This window comes from Berghia stephanieae, chromosome 6 (assembly GCF_034508935.2).
Source record: "Berghia stephanieae isolate SIO BIC M18660-M18661 chromosome 6, UCSD_Bste_1.3, whole genome shotgun sequence".
Lineage (NCBI taxonomy): Eukaryota > Metazoa > Mollusca > Gastropoda > Nudibranchia > Aeolidiidae > Berghia > Berghia stephanieae.
The window spans coordinates 25,042,595-25,063,253 of record NC_088365.1 but is presented as its reverse complement, the minus strand read 5'-3'; the positions used below and the strand labels follow the sequence as shown (position 1 = coordinate 25,063,253).

Genomic DNA, 20,659 nt, shown 5'->3' with positions numbered 1-20,659 from the left:
AATCACGACACAGTTCTTCCAGCAAATCCGATTAGAAAGAAGCCTCCTATGGCTGTAATCACCACACCGTCAACACCACAAGGAAACGCAATCCAACAGGAAAAGCATTGAATTAATTTCACTTTTCCTTAAAAATTAATGAAACACAACAACACACATCACGACCTCGTTGAGAATACAATAATATTATATAAAACAACCTGTTGCGTATCACACAAAAAATGGTAGCAGGACCAGCGTTGGTATAATTTTTTATTACTACTCTATTATCATTAACGAAATGGTGAAAATGGAGAGGCTTCGTATGGGAACAATACAGACAATGGACGTTTCGGGTACAAACCATTCGTCAGCACAACAATGAACAATAAATTAAAGTGGAAAACAAATAAAATAAAATGCAAAATAACTTGTATCGCCAGCTCGAAGCACCATTGGGTTCAGACGATACAAGTTATTTTGCATTCTATTTGTTTTCCACGTTTATTTGTACATTGTTGTGCTGACGAAGGGTTTGTATCCGAAACGTCCACTGTCTGTATTGTTCCCATACAAATCCTTTCCATTTTTACTCTTTCGTTAGTATTTTCACTATCACGGGAGGCTTCAGCAGCCCCTACCGTTCTCTATTATCATCACAATGTTATGATGCCTATGCATGGTGTTTGTTATACATACAACAGTGGCGTGAATAATAATTTAGTAGGAAATGCGAATGCTACCATCTGTAGACTAGAAATGAAATATTTTACTCGCGTTCTGATTAAAGAGTAATAATATAATCATATTATTTCCTCCGCGTCGCCTTCCACGCCACCGCGCTCAACTGTCAGCCACCAAACACAAGAGAACTTATCCGCGAGCGCGCGCGCGGCACGTTGCAGTCACCGCAGTAGCAAAATCCAAAATTATAATCACAAAAACCTGCCACCGCCAGCCCCTCCCTCAATCCACGCATGAACGACGCACGAATGGGGAATGAATGAAAAGTAATAACGGGAGATACGCATTGTAGGTAGACTACTCACAACATCCGCAAGCCGAATGTAACTTACCAACACACGAAACTGTGTAACCTTGATTAAACGTTTTATAATCTGATTGATTCGATTTAGTGAGAACTAATCATTAAAATGTCTAAGAGATTAAAAAAACAACAACAAAAAAACAAAAGGCTGAGTGACGAAAATTTCGTGTTTAGGTAAAATACTCACAACATCCACTAGCCGGATATAACGTACTAACACACAAACATATATTGTGTAACCTTAACTTAAATGTTTATAGTCTGATTGATAGAATTTAGTGAGAACTGAACATTGAAATGCCTGTATGAAAACAATAACAAAAGGCTGAGTGACGTCAATTTCGTTCCTTCTATAGATAGTATGCGCTTGGCTAAGAAGCTCACAATATTGCCATCCGGAAGTATAACGGACCAACACACAAAACTATGTGTAACCTTAAACGTTTATAGTCTGGTTAATACAGTTTAGTGAGAAGTACTCATGAACGCGGAAATCAAAAAAACAAAGACCCGAGTGACGTCAACCTCATTCTATCTACAGCAGTTCACAAAGTTTCCTCACTGATCACCATTGTGCCAAACTTTAATTTTTTTTTTTAATTACTTAATATAAAACGATGAAAATAGTGTTCCACTTCTCATGAAATTTCAAACATGAGAAGTCAAAGAAGCCTCGGGGTTGACGCTTTTTGACAAGACAGTTTCAGATCAATTTGATAAGAAATAATAATAATAATAACAACAACAACAACAACAACAACAATAACAGCAACAACGACAACAACAACAACAACAACAACAACAACAACAATAATAATAATAATAATAATAATAATAATAATGATGATGATGATGATGATGATGATGATGATGATGATGATGATGATGATGATGATGATGATGATGATAATAATAATAAAATTAATAATAATAATAATATTAATAACAACAACAAACATTATAGAATGAACGAAATTGACGTCACTCAGCTCTCTGTTATTGTTTTTAGACAGACATTTTTTTAAATGATTGGTTCTCACTAAATTAATTATATCAATCAGGCTATAAACGTTCAAGGTTACATATACGTACATTATGTTATCGGAACGTTATATCAGGCTGGCAGAAGTTGTGAGTATTTTGACTATACGCACAGCATCAATAAAGATATTTTTTTTCAAAGTACAGTTTCTGCACAGTGTCAAATCTTATCTTCTTCACACCATAACTAAATGTGGATACAACAATAATTATATCCGTCAACCCCTTGAAAATCTACTCACTCACAAAGCTACACACTCGCTCACCCGCCACATAAGCACGTTCATATGAATATTATTATCAGTGTGTGGGGGTATAGTGGTGGAAGGGGGGAGGAGGGGTGGGGAGAGGGTACTTAAGGGTGCAAAGAGGATGAAGTGCAAAAGAGCGGAGAAAGAGAGGAGAAAACAGACACAATGATTTCCAGTCACACCTCGAACCTGCCGTACTCTGGAAAAAAAATACACATATTTAAAAATTAGGCCAGAAAACTCGTCCTTCAAAATATCGATCAATTTAAATGACCCCTCATCTTAGCAAAAACTCTTAAAGCTGGGACTTCGCGAAGTCTTCTTTAAGTCCCAGGGTTGAGAGTTTTTGCCAAGATGAGGGTCATTAAAATCGATCGATATTCGAAGGACGACTTTTCTGGCCAAATTTTTAAATATGAGTTTTTCCAGAGTACGGCATGAAGCGGCAAGTGCGACTTAAAATCCTTTTAAGTTCAATTTCGGCAAATTTTCACCTCAACCTTAATCTGCTTAATGCTTCTCTGCTATCTGCCTTAGACTGCTCTCTCTCTCTCTCTCTCTCTCTCTCTCTCTCTCTCTCTCTCTCTCTCTCTCTCACACACACACACACACCCACCCACACACGCACACATACACGCACACTCCCTCATTCTCTTATTCTTCCTCTCTCTCTCTCTCTCTCTCTCTCTCTCTCTCTCTCTCTCTCTCTCTCTCTCTCTCACTACCCCCTCCTCTTTCTATCACCCTCCCCCCCCCTCTCTCTCTCTCTCTCTCTCTCTCTCTCCCTCTCTCTCAAACACAGACACACACACATGCACAAACACACACACATACTCTCTCATTCTCTCTCCCTCTCTCACACACACACACACACACTTTCATTCTCTCTCTCTCTCTCTCTCTCTCTCTCTCTCTCTCTCTCTCTCTCTCTCTCTCTCTCTCTCTCTCTCCCTCTCTCTCAAACACAGACACACACACATGCACAAACACACACACATACTCTCTCATTCTCTCACACACACACACCCCACACACTTCTCTCTCTCTCTCTCTCTCTCTCTCTCTCTCTCTCTCTCTCTCTCTAAATATATATATATATATATATATATATATATATATATATATATATATATATTATATATATATATATATATATCAAAATGGCTGCCTTAAAACAATAACAAAGAGTTGAGTGACGCCAATTTTGTTATATCTATAGACACTACTATCAAACAATGTAAAAAATTGGTTAAAAGCTAGGACGGAGGGATGGATGGATAGACGGATGGACGGACGGATGGATGGACGGATGGACGCACGGATGGATGGACAGATAGATGGACGGACAGATAGATGGATGGACGGACGGAGGGATGAATGGATGGACGGATGGATGGCCGGACGGATGAATGGATGGACGGAGGGACGGATGGATGTGTGGACGGACGGACGGATGAATGTGTGGACGAATGGACGGCTGGACGGACGGACAGACGAATGGACGAATGGATGGAATGGATGGAAATGTTTTCGGCAAACAGTATACCCGTATACCCATGCCTTACTTTACATTTATAAACCTTGGTGATAATTCGGTATCCTCGTGATTGTTATCATTAGCCATTATCTGTCTGGTCCGATCAAAGCAAACCATTTCACCATCCTGTTTCTTCTCATTCAACGTGACATTGAAATAAAAGACATTTTCCTACAGTTGCCAGATTCTTTTTGCTTAAAATGCTCAAAATGTCGAATATCTAAAAAATGCCAAATGATATGAAAAAAAAATGCCAAAGTGTTTTTCCTGAGCATTTTTTTTCCTGCTATAATGCACACACAAAAGTGAATTTAAGATTCATGGTTTTTATCACAGTCATAAAAATATTTCTTGATTTGCTTGTTTAGGGGTAAAATATGCAGTATATTTATTTGTTAAAAAGATGACAGTAAGTATTTTTTAATAAAATGAAAAATGAGAAGAAGAAAAGAAAAGAAGAGCAAAATGCCAAACTAATTTTTTTTTTTTTAATTTCTAAACGGCATTTTAAAAAAAAAAAAATGTTTAATTATAAAAACGCCAAGATTTTTTAATTTGGCACTAAAACACCAAACAGGCAAAATTAAGTTTGGGTGGGTGGCACGCGGGCCGTTTCCGGTCTCGGAATGAATAAAATTTGACCTTTTTCAAAAAGCTCTTCTTCTCTTTCATCCATTCTTAAAGCGGCGTCTTGTTGTTACCTCCCTTTTCAGTTGACATATTAGATCATTTACATATTCCTGTTGCCGACAAGAATTTTACACAATTTTATTTGCTCCCCTTTGTAGTCAATGAGAAAGTTCGTTTTCTTAACATTCACTACAACATACTAAGATAAATGCGGCTATGTGGTCTAGTGGTATGACACTCGCTTTCGGATCGGAAGGTCCTGAGTTCGAGCCTCGCTGAGTCCTTGGAAAAAGGCTCTTTCTTTACTCACATTCTCTCACCGTACTCATGTGTAAAATGAGTACCTGGCGATTAACAGCGTTGTCTCTGTCAGAAAAAAAATTATAATATCGCCTAACAGGTGTCATGTCATATCATGTCTCGTTCTACTTGTTACGTGTTGCTGTTGGTCATGGGCAATTTGTAAAGCGCTTTGAGCTTAGTGGATATTGCGCTATATAAAAGCTCTAGTTATATTTAGTCAATGAGAAAATGCCAAAACCAGACCTGCCTCGTACTACGAACATTTCGTAGAAATACGAATTTTTGGCTCCAACTAAAGAAAAACATTCGCTTCTTTGACTCAATAAATCTTATTGAAAGGAAAGTTTAATTCCTTAGATCATATATTCAGAACTTTGGGGGCATTTTTAATCATACCAAGAACAAATTATTTAAGTCTAAAGATGTTTAAAGTGACTTATTCTTTTCCCCCTAGGAAACTACGAATTTTTGAAATTTAAAGTTGGCAGCTCTGCAAAACTTCGTTTTCTTAACATTCACCACAAAACACTAAGATATCTTGAAAAACTATAGATAGTAAGTATGAAGTTGACGTCACTCAGATCTTTGTTATTGCTTTTTGTCATCCGCGTGTATGAGTAATTCTCACTAAACTGTATTAACCAGACTATTAAGTGTTCAAAGTTACACATTGTTTTGTGTGTTGGTCCGTTATACTTCCGGGTGGAAATGTTGTGAGCCTCTTAGCCAAGCGCATACTATCTATAGAGAAGAAAAAAAAGTCGTTTTTCTCAATTTCTCTGAGGCGAATAATGAAGACTATACACAAAAACTGTCAATATAGCATCAAAATATTATTACCGTGGTAATCTGGGTCCGTTTTCATGAACGGGGACTAGCGCTTAGTCTCTGACTATCTCTGACTAGTCAAGAACTTTGAAAAAATCGGATTTCATGTGAGCTGACTAAGTAAGTCCGGGACTAAAATCACGGCACCTTCGGACTAAGTTTGGCCAAGCTTTAGTCATTTGCTGAGGAAGGAGTTAAAGTTTTAGCCTGAGACTAGTTACGAGGATATAATATACGTCATAGCGTCGACAAGATAGCAGCTATTTTTAGATTGAGTGTGCTTTGATTCGGAAGGAAAATACGTCGGTTACGAAAGACAGAGGCAAAAAAAAAAACTATAATGCCTATACATCCTGTTATTAAAATAGTCATGCCACCTTATGATTCAATACGAAACCTATTTAGTATTAGTCCTCCGAAGGACTGGTTACATACACACTTCCAATGGTCTTGGAACCGGAAAAGTAGAAGGTGTGACGTCACGACTTATCTCTGCCCTATTCTGCCGTCTTAAGGAAAAAGACCGTATGTTTACTTGTAATAATAGGCCACATAAAAAGGTCTTTTTCCTATATAATATCGTCATTATTAATCCCCTCCTTACCAACCATAGGAAAATCGTCACATTCGTTACGATGCAACCAACAATTTTACCAATCTGATTTCTTCTGTAAATCACAAAATTTCAAGATTTTAAAAAATTATTATTATAGCTATAAGATCATGACACTGGGTTGTACAGCTTATTTTGATGAACAATATCATGTATAGAATGTACTTGTTTCAATTTGTTTTCTTAATTACATTTTTCTGTTAGGTGGATGGGAAGTTTTCGGGGAAACTCTAAAAATGGCTGGTAAGGAGAGAGTGAATGATCAGGGAAGAAAGGCAAACTTTAAACGTTGGAGCTTCAAGAAAAACACTACGGGCGGCAATGACCATAATTTATATTTATAACAACAATAAATAATAACTATGTCGACGTTACCATGGAAACGAGTTTAACGAGAGCGACCGGCATGTGGAGATTTCGTGTCAAGGCTGAACGGATAGCAAAATGAGCGTGAAGAAGAACTAAAAACAAAATATAAAGGGGGATGGAAGAAAACTATAATTCAAATCACAGACGAAAAGTACCGAAACGAACCAGACCGTGACAAGGCCAGATCTATCATCATCATCATCATCATCATCATCATCATCATCATCATCATCATCATCATCATCATCATCATCATCATCATCATCGTCATGCGCGGACTAGGTACCTTCCTGACTACTTTAAGATATAGATTTTTTTTCAAAGTTAGAAAGATAGAAAAAAGAACTTGAGTCTTCCGGAGGAGTGGAAATAATATGCTGATCGTCAATAAAGATCAAGAAATCCTCGCTCTTTTACGGCGTGTAATCATAAGAATCTGCCTTTAACATCCTCCTACCAAAACAATAATATTATTATAGTCATATGACACCTTTTGATTATGTAACCCATTCATAAACATGAACACGTCCAAGGAACCGGAAGAGTAGAAGGTGTGACGTCACGACTTCACTGTCCAACTTTTTTTTTATTTCCTTTTTTTCTTTGTTTGTTTTTTTTGTTTTGTTTTTTTTTATTTGTTTTTGTTTGTTTTTTTGGTGTTTTTTTTTTTTTTTTTTTTTTTTTTTGGGGGGGGGTTTGTTGTTTTTTTCTTTGTTTTTTTTTTTTTTGTTTTTTTTTACTGGAGAACTGATCGACCTCTCTGACTGTCGTAAAAGAACAACAAACTGTTGTGACGTCAACGCCTTTCGATCGATGCTGGGTCAGGAAAACTGGAAGATTATCGAATCTAATTAAGAGCAGGTCAACTAGGATCGGTTCGTTAGCATATCAGGCGATATCTTGTGTGTTGCTGATGTTGTTGTTATGATTGTTGTTGTCGTTGTTGTTCTTGGTGGTGGTGGCGTCGTTGTTGTTGTGATGATTGTTGTTGTTGTTGTTGTCGTTGTTGTTGTTGCTATGATTGTTGTTGTTGTCGTTGTTGTTGTTTGTGACGAGCGATTTTCTCTCACTGCGTGATTTCTTTATCATTCGTCATCGTCTCTTTTAAAACCACTTCAAACCTAGTGGACGAGACATATATTTGATCAACACCTCCATTAAAAATACTCAAACATGGACAGCCTTTCTCCAATAAAGCCCCAAATCTTTCTAACGGAAATTTTGGTCGTTAGGTGGGGAAACATTTCCATTGTATAACGGAACACTCACTTTCAGCTTAAGGCTTATTTACCTGTTCAAATTGTCTGCCCATTGTATTCATGCCTCCTGCTAATTACCTTTTCCAAACAAGTCGCCATCGTGCATATGCCCTGAGGTCCTTGTCTCGTTCAAGAGTAGCTAAAATTACAATTAAGGTCTAGCTTTCCGGTAATTATCCGTTATTCTTTCTTACCAACGCATCTGGATATCATTGGCTATCTAAAACAGGAAATTCTTCTGATTGGCTATTTTCGTTTCACAAAACCAAATTCATATCTGAATCTAATCACACACACGCTAAGAAGCCCAAAAGAAAAGAGCTATCTCTCCAATTTCAAACTTGTAAAAGTTTGTCTATCTCGGCTGGAGGTCCTGGCCATTTTCCTGGTCCTTTTCCTTGTCCTTGGAGCACCCAGTTGTGCCGAATCCCTGCATCCCAGTCCTCGAACAGCGGTAAACCCCTGATGTCAGCCTAACTACAACACACTGTTGTGATGTCCAGAAAACTCTGCAAAGCAGGCGCCAACCCTGGAACAAGCTGATACATTTGCCTCAGTCAAGCAAGCCGGCGGGATAAAGATAAGCCAAACGGGCTTATACCATTTTCAAATGTATTTTCCACAGACACATATGATTATATCAAAGTAACAAATAAATATATAATAGATTAGATCCACTCAATTAGAGCTATTCTTCCTGATATTAAATAAATACTTATTCTTTCTATCTTTTCCTGTAACAATTTAATTAAACTTTATGTATAGAATTGTTATTATTGCATTTGGGCGTTACTATTGTCTTGACTCACTTGTTATGAATACAATTAAGTTATAAGGGACCCTAAGGCAATTCTTAATCACCCCTAGATTAAACCTGAGCCGTTTGTGATATAGGTTGAGTGGTGCAGCTGGTAACGAGAGCCATAGCGCACATACTAGTTCGAATCCAGACCATTGAGCTATCGGTTGGACTCGATCCCACAAATTAACACACAACCCGCCACATTGTTGTTGTTGTGATTGTTGTTTTTGTTGTTGTGATTGCTGTTGTTGTGATTGTTATTTGTTGTTGTTGATGATAACGTTTTTGTTATTTCAATTGTTGTTGTTAATATCGTTTTTGTTTTGTTTGTTTTTTTTGTTTTTTCGTTGCTGTTTTTATTGTTGTTCTAATTAGAGGGTGTTGTGGTTGTTGTTGTGGTTGATGATGATGATGATGATGATGATGATGATGATGATGATGATGATGATGATGATGATGATGATGATGATGATGATGATGATGATTATATTATTATTATTATTATTATTATTATTATTATTATTATTATTATTATTTTTATTATTTATTATTATTATTATTATTTTTATCATTATTATTATCATTATTATTATTATTATCATTATTATTATTATTATTATCATTATTATTATTATTATTATTATTATTATTATTATTGTTATTATTATTATTATTATTATTATTATTATCATTTATTTTGAATTTTTTTTTTTTAAACCATGCAAATATGTGAGCAATCGTTTGCAAACGGTATTATGCCGGGATGAACCGGGTGATAGAAATCAAATATTTCACCTCAGACATGACACTTGGGGGTTGCTTTCTATTGTTCAAGTTAAAATTCAGCGTCTTTATCTGCAAAAGGCGGATTGCCCATCACTGCAGAGTTTATACAATAATGTGGTGACTTTCTCATGTCAAACTTTAAACATAAGATCTGAGTGACGTCAACTTCGTTCTATCTGTTGTCTGATTGAGAGAATTTAGTGAAAACTGAAAATTCAAATGGCTGTTTAAAAAAAAATAATAACAAAGAGCTGAATGGCGTCAATTTCAATCGGTCTATAAAAGATCAAGTTTTTGTTCTTGTTGGGTTTTGGGTTTTTTAAATTTTTTTTATTTTTTTTTTTTTATGGAGTTGTTTTGTTTTAATTTGTTTTGGGGAAGGGAGGGGGAAGGGGGGGGGGAGTGGTCAGTCTGTTTTATGTGAAAACCGTTAGATCTGACGCTATGAACTCATGAATAATGAGTGGAATGGAATTATAATAATTTGATAAAAAGATTCAGTGGAGCGTGTCCGCATCAAATAAAGTGCGCGTGGGCACGTGGCGAAGTTGACCTTTGATGCGGATGGGGTCACTTGTGGTCATTGTTGTTGGTTACTGCGACAGGTGGTTGGTTGGTGGGTGGGTGGGTGATGCGAGGGTCGGTGTCGCGTGCAAGTGTTATTCTAATTTTACACGTGCGTTGGTGTGAGCGTCGTGCGTAGCTCGCACGACCAATGAAAAAGCCTTTAGTGTTATCAATTGGAAAAATATGATTACAATAACCTGGCAAATTGCTAGCTTTTTTTTTTTTTTTTATCTTTACAGTGTTATTTTTTAAAATGAAATCCCAAGAGGCGATCAAAAGAACACACACAAACAAGGCGTCCACACACAACACACGACACACACAAACACATAACACACTCTCTCTCTCTCTCTCTCTCTCTCTCTCTCTCTCTCTCTCTCTCTCTCTCTCTCTCTCTCTCTCTCTTTCTCTCCATCCACCTCCCCCACCCCACCCCCCACCCCAATCACACCCGACCCTTCTTGGAAAAAACAAACAAACCCAATCTAACCTACGCCACGAAATGTCCAAGATCATGGAACGGACGCATCACTGGAAGAGTCAATGAACACGTGACGTTTCCACACGATTAAATGACATAAAACTCTTGGAAAAGACAATATTATACGGTCTTACCGTAGCCATCGTTAACATATAGATAGTATGCACTTGGCTAATAAGTTCACAACATTGCCATCCGGAAGTATAACTGGCCAACACACAAAAATGTGTGAAACCATGATCGTTTATAGTCTGGTTATTACAGTTTAGTGAGAATTACTCTTAAACGCGGATTGCAAAATCAACAACAAAGACGTGAGTGACGTCATCTTCGAACTATCAATAGCCTGACACTAGAACCCTCTAGGACTGGCAGTTTGACGTCATTTTTTAGGTTTGTGTAGCGTCTATTGAGTTGTCGTTAGTAGAGCTCAAGGAAACAAGTTATTTCATTGGTTGAACTACTGAATACAACTCACGATTTGTTTTATTTTGGGGCAAAAGACTGGCGTTTTGACGTCATTTTTTGGTCAGTGTCAGGTTATAACTTAACGATGCTACGTCTAACTTGGTCCTCGGTCATGGCGTAAGTTACGCATGGATATAAAAATTTCGCCAGAAAATTCGTCCTTCAAATAACGATCGATTTAAACGACCCTCATCATGGTCAACAACAACAAAAAATAAATCTCAAACCTGGGACTTCACGAAGTCTTCCTTAGTCCCCGGTTTGAGAGTTTTTGCCAAATTAATTTTGAAATACGTGTCTTCCCAGTGTGCGGCAGTTAACGGGTTCGCATCAGAATTATGTCTGCTTGGGGAAATGCTAAAAAAAAATATTTTTTAAAAAGTTTTTATATAGCGCAATATCCACTAAAAGTGCTCTAAGCTCAAAGAGTCAATGAACACGTGACGTTTACACACGGTAAAATGACATAAAGCTTTTGGAAAAGACGGTCTAACTACTTGGTCCTCAGTCATGGCGTAAGTTACGTCGTGTTTTCGGTTGATAATTTCAGTCTACAGATTAATCTGTTTCTTGCCATGCCGTACTCCAGGAAAAAAATAAATAAATAAAAAAGACATAGATCTAAAAATTTGGCCAGAGAACTCGTCCTTCAAATATCGATCGATTTAAATGACCCTTATCATATCAAAAAAAAAAAATATCTCAGACCTGAGACTTCATGACTCAAGGTTTGAACGTTTTCACCAAGACGAGGATCATTAAAATCGATCGATATTTGAAGGACGAGTTTTCTGGTCAAATTTTGAAATACGTGTTTTTCCAGAGTAGGAGGAGAGTTAACTTATTCGCACGAGAACGGTATTATGCCTGCTTGGTAAAATGCGAAAAAAAAAAAAAACCATGAACTTTTATATAGCGCAATATCCACTAAACGTGCTCTAAGCGCTTTGCAAAGCGTCCCTGACCAACAGCAACATGTAACATGTAGGAAAAGACACGACTCCTGTTAGACGATATTACATTTTTTTAGACAGAGACAATGCTGTTAACGGCCGGATACTCATTTTTATACCCGAGTACAGTGAGAGAATGCGAGTGAAGAGCCTTTGCCAAAAACTCAACTACGCGCCGCTCAGAAGACGGCAGGGGCTGCCTGAAGCCTGTGATCGTGAAAATACTAACGAAAGAGTGAAAAATGGAGAGGTTTCGTATGGGAACGATACAGACAATGGACGTTTCGGGTACAAACCCTTCGTCAGCACAACAATACACAAACGTGGAAAACAAATAAAAAGTGTATGTAATGTTATGCTGACGAAGGGCTTGTACCCGAAACGTCCATTGTCTGTATCGTTCCTATACGAAGCCTCTCCATTTTCACTCTTTCGTTATTAAAGTTTTTCACGAAGTAAACAATAAACAGCCTCTCTTGAAGAATGCCATGAATGCGGGGCTGCTGATGTGAGGCCAACGGCCTTGGGCGATATTTAACTTCCGGTCGCAGAGACGGAAATGGACGGCTGAGATAAACACAAACTGAACGGTTTAGAGAAAGTGTTATTGACAGCGTGCCAGCTTTTAAAAAATAATATAATATATAGGACGGACCTATTATGTGTAGTTTAGTAATGTATGTGTTATTATATTGGAAGCTCTCTCTCTCTCTCTCTCTCTCTCTCTCTCTCTCTCTCTCTCTCTCTCTCTCTCTCTCTCTCTCTCTCACACACACACACACACACACACACACGCGCGCGCGCGCCAGCTACCCCCCCCCCCCCAACACACGCACACTCTCTCTCACACACGCGCACACTCGCTCATACACACACACGTGCGCGCACACACACACACTCTCTCTAAGTTTTAGTAATTTAAAACATTGTTTCTCTCTCTTATCTCTCTCTCTCTCTCTCTCTCTCTCTCTCTCTTTTTTTTTCTCTCTCTCTTTTCTCTCTCTCTCTCTCTCTTTTTTTTCTCTCTCTCTCTCTCTCTCTCTCTCTCTCTCTCTCTCTCTCTCTCTCTCTCTCTCTCTCTCTCTCTCTCTCTCTCTCTCTCTCTCATATCGCCACCCTTCAATCCCCCCTCCTTCCGTGTCCATCCATGATGACATCCATCAACAAAAATGAAAGTTTAACAAAAATACGAACAAGAGAGATTATACCTACCAACCGCCAATCACACATTTAATGTATTCCGTACTCTCCGCATCTCCAATTCCGACACTGTGTTTTGTGTCAAAACAAAACATTTACCCCTCTATCCCCCCCCCCCCCCCCCCTCCTTAAATGATCCTAGACCAATACCCACGCCTCCACCGACCGAGTCTTCCTCTTTCTCACCCTTATGCGAAATTAACAAAAATACAAACTGCTACTTTCAACCCAACGCTTTAATTTATCCTTCTCCAGTCTGCGTGTGTTTTGTAGTTTTAAAAAAACCCAACAAAAACAAAAACGCATTAACGTTTTCAACTGATTTTGTTGTTGGCTGAAGAAGGGTTTTGAGTCCGAAACGTTCTGTTTGGTATTTTCTTCTTCTTCTTCTTCTTCTTCTTCTTCTTCTTCTTCTTCTTCTTCTTCTTCTTCTTCTTCTTCTTCTTCTTCTTCTTCTTCTTCTTCTTTAAGCTATTGTTATTTATTTACTTTTATACATCATGAGGAAAAAAACACTTTGAAGAAAAAATTTAAAAAAAAAACAATACTCGAGTATTATAAACCTAGACCGACGTGCACCTATTCGCAGGTCTGACGACCAAATTCATTATGGGCTCATTGTTGTAATGAAAATCTTAAAACAAAAAACAAAAATGACGCAAAATATTGTCCATTACAACATAACAATATTAAACTAGAACCATAATTGCGTTCGGATGTCAGACCTGCATATATATGTACTAGACCTGCATGTGAGTCCTGACCAAATTGTCTGAACTTTTTCACACATATCGCATTACCGGATCTTTTATTTTGTAACTCAGTACTTAGTCATATACATTTTCTTTTGGATTGTCCTACAGAATATATTTATTTTAAAATGTTAAAAAGTAACAAAAATTTATAGGGAGAAGGGACAGCATGGAGGTAGAGTGGTAGTTTGATATTTTTTCAAAAATAAAAATTTATAATTATTTTTTTACATAGACAGATAGGCCTTTAAAAAACATTTAATAAGATACCTTACTTTTGGATTTAGGATACACGGTTCCAAAGTTATGATGATTTTACTCTAAATTTACTCTTACAAAAAGCTCAAAATTGATTGAGAATTCCCCCACTGGACAGCCTCTCGATAAGGTGACTACTGATTAAAACGGGATTTTAGCATAGAAAAAGAGGGTTGGTCACTTGTGGTCAACATTAAACATACTGCACTGTCTTCAATCTTTATGAAATTTGATATAGACATAGACAAATGAATTATCTAGATGCCTTCTCTTTTATTTTTTTGCTATCTCAATTTTGAAAAAGATTTCAAAAGTTTTAAAATTACGTTATTTTTATCAAATTATAATTTTTGATACAATATGTCAATATTGATTTCTATCACATCAAAAGAAATCTTGATCTCTGCCCTTTAAAATGATACCAGAGCCGTTCATATACTGTGAAAAATAATGCAACAGTGATTATGTGAAATTGTGTTATTCAAATTTTAACCAAAACTTGCGCTTCACTTGTCCAATGGCTAATCGGCACCTGTCTACCTACAGACTGGAATCAGTTTCAGTTAGGGCTAGGGTTGAGTGAGTTCCTTGTGAAGCTTGGAGAGAGGACGAGTCTCTGTCTCAGCAGTGAAAACAGCTGCAACAACTGAGTTGGGTTTTTTTCTCTGTACTTGTGTTAGTAGTGTTACTCACTTTCACTTTGAGAATGCCTCCTCTTTATGACATGAATGATTTTCCTTTGCCACCGTAATCGGACCCCCCACAGTAGTTTTTAACCGGAATAATTGATCTTATCTCTAAAGAGCAATAACCATCCCAATCATTAGACTTTAATCCACTGGCAAAAAAAAAAAAAAAAAAAAAAAAAAAAAAAAAGCAGCACCCGGCTGTGCTGGCTTTCTCACGTACTCCGAGAGAAAATCATCGGTGCAGTCTTTCTCTTCCAGATCCCATTTGAATAGATTTCAATACCATTCTCAACTGACTTGAGATCCGACGAACGGTCAAAGAATTGTTCAGGCATGATAACAAAAAAACAATGTAAAATATACAACCACAAATCCAGAAAGTTGATTGATAGAGCGAATAAAATTGAAATGTAGCAACGTTCAATTGAAAAACAAAAGTTACTTGAATGGAATAGGTACCGAAAGTATGAAAACGAAAGTTAACGAACTGCGCAAGCTCGATTATATCGACCCACTTTTCGTTTTTCAGACAGTGAAGAGTTTCGGTCAAATCGGAGACTAGCGAAGTTTCCCGATAATTGCCGAACGAGCGCTTGAGAGTGCCGACAATATTGTCGGCAATCCGACGCCCATTCGTCGGCACTTGACTGCTCGCCGCCGGTCGAGTTGGGGATCGCCGACACTCCGACAATTGACGTCACTCGCAATCAGATTACTTTAGCAATAAAAAAAAAATAAGTGATCCGGGAGATCGCAACGACCGTGATTGTCGGAAAACCGACAATTGTCGGCACACATGCAGGTCTAATGTACACGTCGGCCTAGTCGGATGTAAACGACGGCTGAGTCCTAGCACCCCTAGCCATGTGTTTTCTATTCAACCTCGTTCTTCGTTCCCGTGACTTTTTAACTCACGTTCATCACCCCATTCGCTTCAAAAGAAAAAAACAAGGCGGGAACTTAACAACCCGTCGCTGCCGCCATAGGTACTCCATCATCATCATCATCATCATCATCATCATCATCATCATCATCATCATCATCATCATCATCATCACTATCATCATCATCATCATCATCCATCATCATCATCATCATCATCACATCATCATCATCATCATCATCATCATCATCATCATCATCATCATACATCATCATCATCATTATCATAATCACTATCATCATCATCATCATCATCATCATCATCATCATCATCATCATCATCACTATCATCATCACCACCATCATCATCATCATCATTATAATCATCATCATCATCATCGTCATCGTTAACAACAAAAGCAACAATAAAAATAACAACAATTAAAACTTCAACAATGACAGTAACAAATACAACAACCACAATAACAACAAATATTTATCCACCTATATTACAATTTGGATAAGCGACAGAAGTGGATAAAAAGGTTCATCTTATCTTATCATATCTTATCCCAAAGCCTTCGTAAACTCATAGCCTGACCGTAGTAGCCATCGTAATTCTCACTACACTGTATTAACCAGACTATAAGCGTTCAAGGTTACACATAGTTGTGTGTGTTGGTTCGTTATACTTCCGGATGGCAATGTTGTGAGCTTCTTAGCCAAGCGCATACTATCTATAAATCTGCAAGAGCTAGATAGCAAAGAAGGGAGGTCATTACACTGCCTACTTTAATGGTGCAAATAGAGCTAAGATGTTGATTTATGCTATGCGTTTAGGTTGAGGGTGGGGGGGGGGGTGATGTAATTTTTTTTAAAGGCGGAAATTCCTTGACTCAAAAATTGCGGATTTCCGCAGATCCGAGGAAAACCATCAGCACTGTTTTATTCACTTTTTCGTCATCTGCTTCACCCCGGATGGAGCAAACAGGTCATATAGAAATATCCAAATTCAATATTTTGAACTTCAAGACCAAAGAGACAAATACCGGATGCAGCAAACAGGTCATATAGAAATATCCAAATTCAATATTTTGAACTTCAAGACCAAAGAGACAAATACCGGATGGAGCAAACAGGTCATATAGAAATATCCAAATTCAATATTTTGAACTTCAAGACCAAAGAGACAAATACCGGATGGAGCAAACAGGTCATATAGAAATATCCAAATTCAATATTTTGAACTTCAAGACCAAAGAGACAAATACCGGATGGAGCAAACAGGTCATATAGAAATATCCAAATTCAATATTTTGAACTTCAAGACCAAAGAGACAAATACCGGATGACGGCAAACACGTCATATAGTATCATGGAGGAAATAAACTATTTGGATAGTATATATCAAAATTCAATATTTTTAACTTCAAGAAGAAGAAAGAGTACTTACATGGATCCCAACAACTCCTTGTACTGTGCATCTCCGTGATGCTCCAAGATCAGATAGTCCAATTCGTGAATCATCTTGCCCTCCAGCTACAGGATACATTTTTGAAAAAAAAAGAAGAGAAAAAAAGATTGCTTTAAAAATATTATAAGAAGCAAATAAAATGGGTACACAAGCAAAATTAGATCACAATATTGGAGGTTCTTTACAAAAGAAATAACAAAAAAAAAAAAAACACACAAAAAAAACACACACATGCACAAAGAATTTAATAATAGAAAATAGGAATAATATAAAAATAATGTCTTATGAGAGAAACAGGTCCCCAAACAGAATTATCATACAGGCATACGGCGTTCTCATAGAAACTCACGATTCAAACATGTAACCAAAGCTTACTCCCCTATTTCCTTTGTTCTGATAACGTAAATGTCTTACTACCATCATCATCATCATCATTATTATTATTATTATTATTATTATTATTATTATTATTATTATTATTATTATTATTATTATTATTATTATTATTATTATTATTATTATTATTTGATATAGCACCAGTATCATCAAATAGTGCTCACAGGTGCTGTACAATAGTTTTTTGGTACCACACAAGTTCATTCATTCGACTACAAAATCACCACAACAGTCACACACACACACATATCTTGTCCAAAGTGCACATAGAATCACGATAAGAAGAATGAAAAAGATTTTCGTTTTTAGACACCACTTGAAAATGAAAATGGACATCATGTCCAAATGGAATGTCCAAGGTACAACCAGTTGAGAAGGAACTTCTGGCCTGACCCAACCCCATACTCAAAGAAGCTGTACGGCAGTGAGGACGACCTCAGGACCACTTTGGGCTTCATTCATCAGACCGGACTGACCATGTGACGTGACGGGAACGAAGAAGAAGAAGAAGAAGAAGACACCAGCCGTTTGAAGACTAGTAGACTTTCATACTGTCGGGAATTTGGTGGTAAAGAATTATCATCGAGTCAAAACACAGCCTACCCTTCTGAGGTCTCCGCTGATGTTAATCTCACACTTCAGGATGTCAAAGAAGATCGGGATGGTGACTTTTCGTAGCTCTATCTGAGGTATCATTGACACTAAAAGGAATGGGCCCAGTAGGTCCATCACCAGCACTTGAGTGTTGTCATCTGGAAAAAGTAAAAAAAAAAAAATAATATTTAAAAAAATAATAATAAATAAATAAATAAATAAATAAATAATAATAATAATAATAATAATAATAATAATAATAATAATAATAATAATAATAATAATAATAATAATAATATAATAATAATAATAATAATAATAATAATGATAATGATAATATATAATAATAATAATAATAATAATAATAATAATAATAATAATAATAATAATAATAATAATAATAATAATAATAATAATAATAATGTACGATAAGATAATGATAATGATAATAATAATAATAATAATAATAATAATAATATAATATAATAATAATAATAATAATAATAATAATAATAATAATGATAATAATAGTAATAAATATAATAATAATTTCAATATTGATAATAGGTGGACGAATGACTGCGGAAATTAGTCCTATGTTAAAAATGGAGTAGGTCCCTTTTGAAAAAAAAAAAAATAATAATAACCATTTATAACAATAATGGGTAGCCTAATGACCATCAAGTAAAGAAAACAAAACAAACCTCGAGCATTTATATAGCATAATATTCATAAGTGCTTTATAAGGGGTCCCCGGCCAACAGCAACACGGACCATGTAGAACGAGACATGATGACTGTTAGGCGATATTACTAGTTTTTTTCCCCCCGACAAAGACAACACTGTTAATGAGCAGGTACTCATTTTACACCAGAGTACGATGAAAGAATGTGAATAACGAGCCTTTACCAAGGACTCAATTATGTGCCGCTCAGAGCAGAATTCGAAACCTGGGCTTTCCGATCTGAAGGCGAGTATCATACCACTAGACGACATAGCCACACAGTCCTATGTTAAAAGTGGTTTTGAACATACATAGTAAGTCAACTGCATGACCTGAAATTGGCTGCCTGTTGAGAAAAGGATTAAATTCAAAGCCTGTGTTTTAGTGTATCGTTGTCTTGAAGGTACTGCCCCTTCCTACCTTTCAGAACTAATTGAAAGATATTCAAAACCCCTCCCCTTACGTTCAGCCAGTGATTCCACCAAACTAGTTGTCCCTCGAATACAGAAAAATGCTGGAATGAGATCCTTTTCTCATTTCGGACCCTCTGTTTGGAATGCCTTACCACAGAGCATTCGTGAAAAAGAATCTTCCTGGTCTATTTTTAAACGTTCGCTTAAAACATCATACAAGCAACTTCTTCCCCCCCTCTATCCCCCTAAAAACAAAAAACAAACACACGTTGAGGCCTAACACGGCTGTCGGTTGTACTAATCATACAAACAAACAAACCTAGTTGGTTCCACAGAGAGTGAATCTGGCAGCCCACCGGAACTCTCATGTCGCTGTACCTGGAAGAAACATTAAAATTCAAAGAACATGAGATGCAATCATCATGCCAGCACATCAACTTAAACGCACACACACAAAGTAACACACCGACATGCATGCTGGGAATCACTCACAAGCTTGTCACTCTAAATGAAGAGTGGTTTTCCAAAACTCCCTAACTCCGTTATTTTCCATTTTGAGATATTGAGGATTATTTCCCTTAAAATTTCTCATTCGTTCTATTATTTTATCATATTCAAACTTCAACTTCACACAAAACTAAGGAAATTCTTGTGCCATTCGATGCTTAAAATATAATTTATGTTTCAATTTATCTCATGGATGGTCAAATAGTAGAAGTTTTGGAAAACCAGTATCAATCTGATATTAGGTCAGAATGAACTAATGAAAATTGTTTGTTTTTTTTTGTCTGTTTATTTTTAAGGGTTTTACAGCACGTGCGGCACATGTCAGTCATTTCAGCACCAGTAAAAACAAAAGAAAATTGGATAGTCGAAAAAAATTCTAGATTTACAACTGAAAGCACACAAGAATAAGTAAGACAAAGGGAAACAGATGTAGATTCCAAGCGCAATCCATCTTACTTATCCGAACCAGCGACCACCTGAGCTCTAGCCCTTCGGTCTTGTGCCATGACGTAGAAGTTAGACGTCTTTTGTAGTTGTTCCAGGTGACTATAAAGTGTGTTACTGATGCTTGGAGAGCGCAATCCATCAATGTACTTAGTTTGAGAGGGAGGGGGGGGTCCTGATAGCTCAGTTGGTAGAGCACTCTCTTCACACGCAAAGGGACCGAGATTGATCCCGGGTGCGGTCGAGATTTTTGTCTGACCCCCCTGTCCACCCAGCAGTCAATAGGTAGCTGAGTCTGTTAGATTTGGTGGAAAGTACTTTACGATAGACTAGCATCCATATGCAGGTCTGACATCCGAACCCACTTATGGGCTTAGTTTAACATTGTTGTAATGGACAATATTTAGCGTC

At 37.0% G+C, this 20,659-nt stretch overlaps 2 protein-coding genes across 13 annotated transcripts in view; one reads left to right on the top strand and one right to left on the bottom strand.

The window, feature by feature from the left end:
• LOC144974752 (uncharacterized) overlaps positions 1-20,659 on the top strand; it is a 357,750-nt gene that overhangs the window by 181,145 nt on the left and 155,946 nt on the right. The gene's annotated exons all lie outside the window — the stretch shown is intronic.
• Positions 1-20,659, bottom strand: part of LOC144974745 (dedicator of cytokinesis protein 3-like) — a 147,461-nt gene that overhangs the window by 59,345 nt on the left and 67,457 nt on the right. For all 12 annotated transcript variants that reach the window (XM_078917967.1, XM_078917958.1, XM_078917961.1 and 9 more), the window contains 3 exons: positions 19,617-19,675; positions 18,170-18,318; positions 17,150-17,235 (listed from right to left, as the gene is read on the bottom strand). In XM_078917967.1, coding sequence (XP_078774093.1) covers positions 17,150-17,235; positions 18,170-18,318; positions 19,617-19,675 — 294 coding nt within the window. The remainder of the gene's footprint in view (positions 1-17,149; positions 17,236-18,169; positions 18,319-19,616; positions 19,676-20,659) is intronic.